This window comes from Hypomesus nipponensis, chromosome 17 (genome assembly GCF_054491055.1).
Source record: "Hypomesus nipponensis isolate SF chromosome 17, ASM5449105v1, whole genome shotgun sequence".
NCBI classification, from domain to species: Eukaryota; Metazoa; Chordata; class Actinopteri; order Osmeriformes; family Osmeridae; genus Hypomesus; species Hypomesus nipponensis.
The window spans coordinates 6,689,506-6,699,780 of record NC_140377.1 but is presented as its reverse complement, the minus strand read 5'-3'; the positions used below and the strand labels follow the sequence as shown (position 1 = coordinate 6,699,780).

General features: G+C 39.7%; 1 protein-coding gene across 1 annotated transcript; it reads right to left on the bottom strand.

Moving 5' to 3' along the window:
• Positions 1–607: 607 nt before the first annotated feature.
• On the bottom strand, positions 608–6,601 carry LOC146253211 (homeobox protein Dlx4a-like). The gene is made up of 3 exons (XM_084677949.1): positions 6,119–6,601; positions 4,486–4,682; positions 608–1,296 (listed from the first exon to the last, which is right to left on the bottom strand). The coding sequence occupies exons 1-3, from the start codon at positions 6,438–6,440 to the stop codon at positions 1,051–1,053; spliced, it is 765 nt and encodes a 254-aa protein (XP_084534075.1). The 5' UTR covers positions 6,441–6,601; the 3' UTR covers positions 608–1,050.
• Positions 6,602–10,275: the final 3,674 nt, after the last annotated feature.

Here is a 10,275-nt window from a genome sequence, read left to right as displayed (position 1 = left end):
GAGATAAATTACTAAATGAATCCCTCTACAAAACCACGTTGTTTTTACACATCAGGATGTGCTGTTTAATTGCATAAAGTGATATCACTTTCAAAAACAATCAATCAATAACCCAAGTCAATCTATGGTGACAAAAGAGGGGTAGCATATGTCTTTAGACATAGTTTCAGATCTAGCTATGCGGTTCTATATGCCTATTGCATCTGTAAGTAATTTGGGATAAATGGTGGAGGTTCCTTTCTGAGGGCCGATGGATATTCTGAGTACGCTCCATAGCCTATTAGTTATGTGCTCTCAACGCCGAAGAGTGATATTTCTTAGCCTGCAAATTACAGGTAATTATAGCGTTGGGGCGAAAGCTTTATTTAACAGACTGTGTCACAAATTACCTTTAATTGAGATGCCAGTTTTAAAAAGCCATTGACAAATTTTAAAATGGGCCGTCTGTTGCGTGTCCACACCAGAGGTAGGCCTACGAACTTTTTATTTTAGTTTGTTTTAGTCAGCGTGAAGATAACATATGTAACTCGTAGGCCTAATGCTGGCTTCGCAATTATGGTTAAGTAGCCTATGACTTGTAGCCTACCTATAATAGGAGACCCAGCATAACCTTTTGAACGACGATAACAAAAATGCCAATAGTTTTGTTTCGAAAAGTTCATCTAGTACGCTTCAAAGGGTAAAATATAGGCTACTGTACTGCGTAATTGATCATTGAAGCTTTATTTTTAACAAATGCCTACATACAAACTCCACATCCGAATCGGGGATAATAACTTGAATGCAGCGTGGACGGTTTCCGTTCTTCAAACGCCATGTTCAAGACCGGAACAAACATCTAACGAATGTAGATAGGCTTATGTTAGAACTGTCCAACGTTCAAGGTTGTTGAGCCTATAAATGAGGTCTACAACAGTAACAAAAAGCAGTTCAAATGGCTACACAAGGCTTAATGAAAAAAGCAGTTCGAAATCACTTAAAAAATAAAATAATGAGATGCCATGAAGTTCACAATTGAAAATCAATGTTCCTGTCGTAGTCTACATCCCGTCACATCATTTGAGTTCTCGGCATGGAGTCTTGGTGGTGGTTCGGGTACCAGTGGCCAAAATTGTTCATGTAGCCTCCTGAGTGCACAGGTGTGCTCTTAGTCGTCATGGAAACGTCCCATAGAGGCGGCATCCCCGGCGAACACGGAGAAGCGGAGGCTGCAGGGTGCAGGTGATCTCCCTCGCCTGGCCCATGCTTCATGATTTTTTTGTACTTGGAGCGTTTGTTCTGAAACCATATTTTTACCTGGAACAAGAAACCGAAAAGAGTTATTTAGCATATGGTTTGAATATTGACATTAGGCGAGCCTGTACACTCACACGAAACATCAACTATGGCAATTATTGACCACATTGCAATTGTATAAATTATTATTAGCCTAAATAATTATAACACCAAAAACAATTGTATAACATATATGACTTAAATTACATTATGATTCGGCTACTACTACAAATACTTGGTAGTATTAATAGTTACAATTATCATTTAGTTGACTGCGGATGTTAGAGCTTCATCAGTGTGCCTCATGTTTCCAGTCTTCAAATTCAATATTTAATAAATATATAAAATAATGACATCTGAAGGCTGTATGAGAATGTGTTTGAACAGATGAAACCTGAACAAACAGGTTTTAGTTGACATCTAGGGAGCCATACACTAAATATGCCTCTAAACCTGTAATGGAAAAGGGTACTGCAGGATGTAGATCCAGATCATAAACAGTGTGATAGATTCCTAATACATCAACAATAATGGGTATTTGAATATATTTATACTTTGATTAGGAGATTGTGTGGTATTGATCTAAAAACTGCATTGGTAAAGCTGTTCTAAAAGTCCAGATAATTGCTAGCCTTAAAACATTTTTATGAAGCTTACTCATTCAACAGAGTACCAGTAAAGAGTATGAAAGAAGATTGACAACAGAATTATTACTGCAACAAGGTCTTGAATCAATTTTCTTTATTGCTGAAGAACGCGTGTCAAACATGTGGGACAACTAAATGTGGGGCAAACTTTCATCTCCACAAGTTCACCTATCATCACAACGAAGAAAGACTCATTCTCAGGGTCATGGCAATACGAGAACATCCTAACATCATGCAACATGTACAGTTAATTTTTTACTTATGGAAAACAAGGATCAGAAAAGTTAAACGTTATCATAAGTAAATGATGGCCTTTCTGACTGGCTTATAGCTATAATTTTCATAATTAATGTCCTCTCTACATTAACTCTCTCTAGTCAAACAACACATTTGATATAATGTTAATAGCATTTGGCAAAGATGCACAGTTTAAGTCACATAACACATGATACTTTTATACTACAATAGGAAACTGTTTCTCTTCCACTCATTCCTCTCTGCTTCAATTGAATTGAAACAGAAATACAATTAGCAAAGTAGCCCACTGGTTGGATTACAAAACATTTCATGGATAGTAGACCACACAGCTGGATTGCTGTAATTTTTTTTAAATCCTAGAAGTCCATCAACAGCATTTTAATGTTAGTATTATTATTTCTCCAGTAAGTATTGGTTTTATATTTCAGCAGCAACAGTCAGTTGACAGGCTTTTTAAGTCTGAAATGTTCAGTAATGAGACTTTAGTACAGAGACCATGCCAGGTGCCACCACCCAACATACTCAGTTCAACCTCACTGTGAGCCCTGAACCACTCTCTTCCTGGCCTGGTGTGTATGTGCATGTGTGTGTGTGTATGTGTTCTTGAGTGAGCGGTAAACCACTCTCCTCCTAGGCTGATGTGTTTGTGTGGTGAACCAGGCAGCACAGACACCCAACTCATCAAATGGTTGCTGCTTGAATTCTGCGGACATGCCTAGTATCTTGCAATAGCTGGAGCAGCATAACCGTGTGGGTGAGCACAGGAAATAGTGAAGAAGTGGCACCTCGGACACGCTTGGAGAAGGACAAAAAACATGGAAAAAGGCAGTGATGGACTCTGGACAGCATCATTTTGCCCAGGTTATTGGTGTGTGTGTTTCGTTCTGTGCGCACATTCACATTATTAGATCCAGCTATGTTAGATTGTGCCATACTGTACAGAGCCCCAAATAACAGACTCAAACCACAGCACAACCAGAAGGATTTGAAGGTTTGTGTGAGACATGTTACTGTATGCCAATAAGCATTTAAGTGGGTTCATCCACTTGAAAAAAGGACATTACATCTATTACTTTGATTCAATGTAAAACCACATCTGGCAATCTTAAATCCATTAAAACAGAAGCCCTTTTAATGGTTGCTGTCCAATCTAAGGGATGTTTACTATTCACGATGGTTATCTGTGGTTAATTAAAAATAGATTATAAAGATGATATCCTACTAAATAACCAGCATTGAATAAACTGACTATAACAGACAGAAAAATTAAGGACAGTGTCTCAGAAGATTCCAGCCTGAGATTTTTAAGATCAAATGTTGTCAGGTAATAAAACCACAAGGAAATCTAAGTCTAAAAATGACTTAACTGTAAACGTTTCAATACTATGTCAGTCATGCGAACTTACTGAATCTAGAGTCAAACGTCATGGTATTGCTGGGATTAAAAGTCTCAGGGCTTCCCCAATCTAACACCACGTTCACAGTCATGAAAGACAAAATGGCTTCCATCGTTCATCCCCAGCAATATTAACGGCTAGCTAGTGGCGGACTGAAGCAATGGGTCTTAGAAATGAGTGAGAGCATGAAGGTTGTTACCCTTGGTACTTCAGTTATGGATTGTCATTGAGTAGTACCAAACAGAGATCAAGGAGACATGTTATGCCCTGAGCTGCTACACCCTGCTCTTGTGTTCTCACTGCTGGCAAGTCAACGACGGGGCAACAAGGTTGATCTTAAACATTCATGAGAGTGTGATAGGCCATACATGGGATGGGATCAAGTGGCAATCAGTATGGATGAGGAAAACACATCAAGTGCAGGTGTTCTAGCATGGTCAACAACTATTTTTGTGCCACATGTTAACAAATACTCCACGGTTATCATTTTGTTAATTGTTATGAAGTTAATTCAAACATGAATAAAGGAGGTTACATAATTATTCATTTACTTACAAGAACCAAGTGTTCCGAGCACAAATATTGTGTATTTGCATCTTGTTTACATTCAGTGGAATGTGCAATAAATATTGTGCATTCAATTTACAGTGGCCTATGTTAAGATGATTCATGCAAATGTGACCCATTGTAATTAGGTTTTTATGTGACATGGTCAAACGGTAGGCTATGTAAACACTGCCACCCGTCATGACATGAAAAAGGCAGAAGGATTACACTTTACATTAAAGGTTTCCTATTAATTTTTGTAATGATTTTTACACAAAACTATCTAATTCTAAACCTACGTACAAATATATTGTTTCCTTTTAATCTTGACGAAGAAATAACCTTAAAACGAATAAGCTTACCTGCGTTTGAGTTAGGCCTAACTTTGCGGCCAAATCTGCGCGCTCGGGCAGCGCAAGGTATTGGGTTTGCTGGAACCGCTGATTAAGCGCCTGCAGTTGTAAACTGGAGTAGATGGTTCGGGGTTTGCGAATTTTCTTCCCTTTCCCGTTCAGTCTAACTTCTCCATTTTCAATCACCGTGGTTGACTTCTCGTGCTCTGTTTTGAGAATACAGAAAAGCGTGAATGTACAAGCGGGGGTTATCTTCACAATGGCAACAGCTAAATGTTCACCCAAATGACTATTGTTATGACATTTGTAGGCTATGGACTGCACCCTTACTTGGAGAAACAGCTGTAGGCCCATAAGGCCCCACAAGGCGTGCAAGATTGAAACTCCTTATGAAACTAGTCACTCAGCAACGAGTCCAATTGAATAGTGTATAGTGTCAACAGTATATGTGTAAGGCGATTGATCTGAGGAAAGCGTGGGGTGACAAAATGACGGGAAAATTCCTCGATTTGTCTCCATGACACAAATGTTCAAATCAACTTCAATAATGAACTCTACTAAAATAAAAACACTGTTATTATTGTTGTTATTATTATGAAAGCTGCTATTGTTTTTTATTTCGGTTTTAGAAATAATTGGCCTACTCATTAATAAATACAACAATAGTAGCCTAGGTATAATCATAATGGCAGTCTTCATTTTAATAAATACATTATCATAACAACATTATTGAAAGAACAATAAATATTATTTCATCAAAGAGAATAAGAGAGTAGTTGTTTTAAATCACTAGGTCCATAGCAGGCAAACAATGTAGGACATTCTACAATCCTAAGAGGACCCAATAAAAACCTAGGAGGACTGAAATGTTTACATCAAGGGGCCCTTAATTAATACTTCTCTGCTCTCTAACATGCATGCTGACTGTGAACCATCCACACCACCCATTTCACTAATGTACTTGCGTGAAAAATGTTTCTTTTTAGTGTCAGGAGACACTTGATAAACATTCTGATTTCCTACCATGCAGCGGAGAACCGCAGACCCTCAGCGAGAAGATTTATTAATCTGTTGCCTTGAATTCGTTGACTTTTGGCCTACACGTGTTTTTATGAAGTAGGCCAGTGTAACTTTGAGACGTAGGCCTATACAAATACGTTTTGGGCTAAGCTATAGCTAATCAATTCAATTTCACATTTAGAACAAAACTGGAAGTAAAACCCCAAGGGTTGACTGTGAAGTCATATCAGTAGGCACATCTTGTTCCTTCCCAATGGAATCAAGAAAGATCACGGAAGCAATGACGTGGATTATAGATAAAAGTAAGTTGGTTTTTTGATTACATGTTTTCCCTGGTCCCTGAGATTGTGGGAGACCGCACAACACAAATCTTCGTGGCTTGGTTTTCTTCTCGCTTGCTGGTTTATATCATAACCTTTTAAATACCCAGCAACATTAGTATCACACACGTTGACACTAAACAATGTCCTTACAACCAATAGGCTACCTAATCCTGCGTAATTGTTTACAGACTAAATGTTTGGTAAGTTATGATAGTAGCAAATAATGACTGCAAAGCTTCACACCTTCATAGGGGAACATTTTTGCAAGTGGTTTTAGAACTCAAAACACACAAGCCTACCTGTATCGTCTAGTCTTGTGTGGTTAGGTGCGTTGTTATGACCGCCGTGTTGGTACTGTAGATATGAGCCCGGGTGGTGCGCGCTAACCGAGCTGTGGTAGGGATATCCCAGTGGACGGCCATAAGAAGAGGCGCTGGAGGAAAACGGGCTATCGTGCGCCGAATGTCCTACGGGATGCAATCCGTGGACCGAGTAATGGTTGTGAGGCAAGCCGGGGGAGTGTTGCTGGTGGCTGGGATAGCCGTGTCCGAATTCTAGAAAGGCTGATTTGGAAGGGTCAGAGGCGATCAAACTATCCGACATGGAACTCATAGTCATCATTAAGCGAGGGGTCCATAAATGCGACGCAGTCCAGAGTTGCAGCAGTGTCTGTTACAGACGATTAGGAATATCCATTACACAGTATTCAAAAAACTGTCAAAAACAAAAGTCCAAAGCAACACAAACGTGTTCCTATTTGTAGCCAACTTCTGAATCTAAAATGTGCGTTTCCCCTTTCGTTCTTATCGACCAAGGAAAATATAACTCGAAATGAGGGACCAGCGCGCGGTTTCTCTGAACTCAGTGTACAGATGGATTGGATGTTAGGACTTCGCTTCGTCTCACACAGGATTGTGCGCTCGCTCATTGGTTGCGGTGGTTTACCATGTCATCTTACCCCGAGGCCAAACCATGCAGGGTCTCTATTACACACGGCTCTGTTGCATGAATATGCCTTTTGGTGTATTCATTAATTAAAATAGAAAAACATATTTGGCCCCTCTTGCACAGGAAACATGTTGTAGTTTGGTCTGATTTGATAAACATTTTGACGAAAGCCTTTTTTTAATCTCAGCTATTTTTTTTACTGGTTTAATAATAAGAGACGTGATTTTATTAAAGAAGAGTACTGCAAACCTGATTAGAACGAAATTCATAAGATTAACGTCTTTTGTGAGATATAGGGTAATTGCTTACGAATGCAGGCCAAGATTATTATTGTTTTGAACTTGCAGCCAAATCCTCAAGTTGACATAATGCGTGATGCGTCAGACCCATCTGAACCCATCAGAATAGCTAATTTCAAAATCATATTTACTGTCGTAGCCAAGATATAGCCTATAGGGCCCTATCCGAAATTAAATTCGATCACTAATTTTACACAGATGTATTTCTTTACAGGACAAATAAGTCCATATTACAATAACGACCATTGCGTGGACAAACATCCTATCGTTTGGTTGCCCTTAAGGCAGGGGTTCGATTCTGGCTCAGTTACTCTCTCAATGACTTTGTCAAATAAGTGAAGGCCCACATTTTTTTATTCAATAACGAATATGAATATGCTATGTGAATCCATTAAATTATTTACAAAATTATTAATTAACCAAATAGACATTGACCATAGGATTTTGTTTAGTTGGCCTATGTATATTGGCTATTGTGCGCCGTTTCACATACTCCTGTTTAAGACTGTAGTTTATTTATTGAGTGGACTGAGTGGAAAGAGGCCTGTCTAACTCGGCTGTATGGGTTTAAAGCGGCCAATACGGCTAAATAAAAAAGGTAACATGAACAATAGACATTGGATTTTTGCCTCAAGGCAAAAAACTTGATGTTCATTTTACGCATTAACGTGACAGTTAGAACGCATGTCACCCTCCTTTGTAGAAGCCGCGGCGCCAACTCAAAGGGATATACTGCGAGAATTTAGCTTGTATCTGCATACTTCAGTCAAAACCTGTAGCTCTACATGACTGCTCATGACTAATTCCCAAACTTAACTCGCAGTGTTTGTTGTGTGTTTCCCATGCCTTTTAAACGTATTTCTGTTCCTGCATTCAAAATTAAATTTGGCCCAAAGAGCAGTGTCCATCCACTTTCGTTTCAAAGGTCCGAATCATCTCTATTGGTTTGGTTTTGGGGATGCATGGGGCAAACGCTGTTGGCTACTTCTCGACGCATCTTCAAGGCTTCATTGAAAAAAATAATGTAGACTACGTCGATAGGTTGCCAGGAGGGAGAGGGGTATTGGCACGCTGCTTTTCTTATGGGATCTGTGAAGCCAAGAAAATGACGAGTCAAGAATTATAGATGCCTGCACGCGCTTTCATCTCTGGCCAACATTCTTCCGCGCTCTGATTTCACCTCTGTAACCGTCGGGCACGCCCTCACCCTACAACATGTTATTTCAGCACAATGTTACCAAGTCGTGAGGTTGTACTCACATAGCCGAAAGGTCAATTGGCAAGAATAGTAGTGGCACACTGTACTTTCTAAATTGTGCAGAAGGCCTACTACGGCTGTGCAAAAAATTGTCCTATAGGCTACATTTGGTTATATCAAGCTGTATAACAAAAGGATGAGCATATTTAGATATTAATGTATTTCCGGCCAATATTGAACTCAAATGTCGAAAACATTTTCCTCTTTGGATTTGCCAGGAATGAAGGTATCAAACACTTCTTCTCTCTGTGTATCTAAATGCCGCAGCATGTTAAAGGGGCTAAACCATCCTTGGGTTTCTGACATGAATCATTGGACAGAGAGGACAAGGCGTGGTTCGAGGGTGACGTTCACTAGAGTTCTCTGAAAGCTGGTCTTGCCAATGATATGCCTTTGCAACACCTACAATGGGCCTACTACATGTACTGTACAGTGGGACATACTGTATTACAATACAACATGATGCATTCCTCAGCCTCTGTATGTCCTCCCACACAATAGAGAGACAATACATTTACCGCAAATCCCCACGCAGTTCACACCAACTCAGATATAGAATGACATCTTTAGGATGATTTGAGTGCAGTCAATTTGTCAGCATAATTACTGCCCAAGATCATTGGCAAGTGGATACCAACACATTATTGTGTGTTTGTGTCTGTGTGTGAGAGTATGTGTATGCACATGTGTTATGTGAGTGTTTGTGTTGATTCAGGGACGTCTACTCAAAACATCTGACAGATGCAGATGAAGTTTTAAACACCTTACAGGAGAACGCTGGCAGAACAAAATTATGAAGAAAAATGAATTGATTGGATGAACTGACGCAGAGAAGTGACAAAGCAGTAATCAAAATCAATTGATTTGCAGAAAATCCAGTATGCCACTGTAACACGCCTGTAGGGATGCAGATGGTGTTTACAGTGAGAGTAAAAACAGGAGACACACAGGAGAGGAGAACGGAGGGGTGGAGAGCAGCGGCAGGGAAAGGAAAGGCGAGGAGAAGAGAAAAGGCGAGGACAGAGGTTTTGTCCATACCTATCTCTGAGACTGATGAGAGGGGAGAGGTGGGGGGGGGGGGGGGAGTGGAGGAGAAGGAAGACTGGGCCTTTTTCTAAGACTGTAATTATATGTGCATTATAGTGGAGAACAAAGCGGAGCCCTGCAGACATGAAGCAGGGATGTGCCCTCCACTCTGGCTTTTATTCACACAGGGAGGAAAAAAGTTAATAACAATACTCCTGAACTCAGCCCAGACTGCGTGGCGTCAACCCTCCCACGTGTGTGTCTACGTCTGTGTCGGTGCGACTGTTGTTGTGACTGTGTGTGACTGAAACAGAGACATTTGATGGTTGTGTGTTTTGGTATGTTATGACATTGTATAGTTACTATATTGAAATGACTCACATCAGACCAAATTGTTATCAGTAAGATGAATGTCATCCTCATTGTCATCTTTACTTACTTTCATCTTTACTGAATCTCATAATTCTCAACAATTTGATATTTTTTCAATATCTCAGGTTAGTAAAGGTAGGATTTTTCTTCGAAGTGCTCAGTTTACCTGGCATTCATGACAATCTATTTAAAAAAATGGCCGCTTGTGGTCGTTCTGTTTTCAAACAATGAACGACTAGCTGGTTTATTTAGAAATCAGAATAATTGGACTGTGGGTGTTCTGACATATAGGGTCCGGACGTAAACAGAAACATAAGTATTTAGACCCCTTGGGACATATGAGCTATTAGCCCATACTTTGGATGCACGTGCACATCATTCACATATCGCACATAAATTTCCCATTTAACAGTGTATTGGTGAAAATTGGGCAACAGTTCGATTCAGAAACTTTTTTTTTTACTTATCACTATACATTATGCAGATTAACGCATTTCTAAATAACACCTAACTGCAACTCAAATCTCTGTAAACAATCTGCCTATGTATAGGC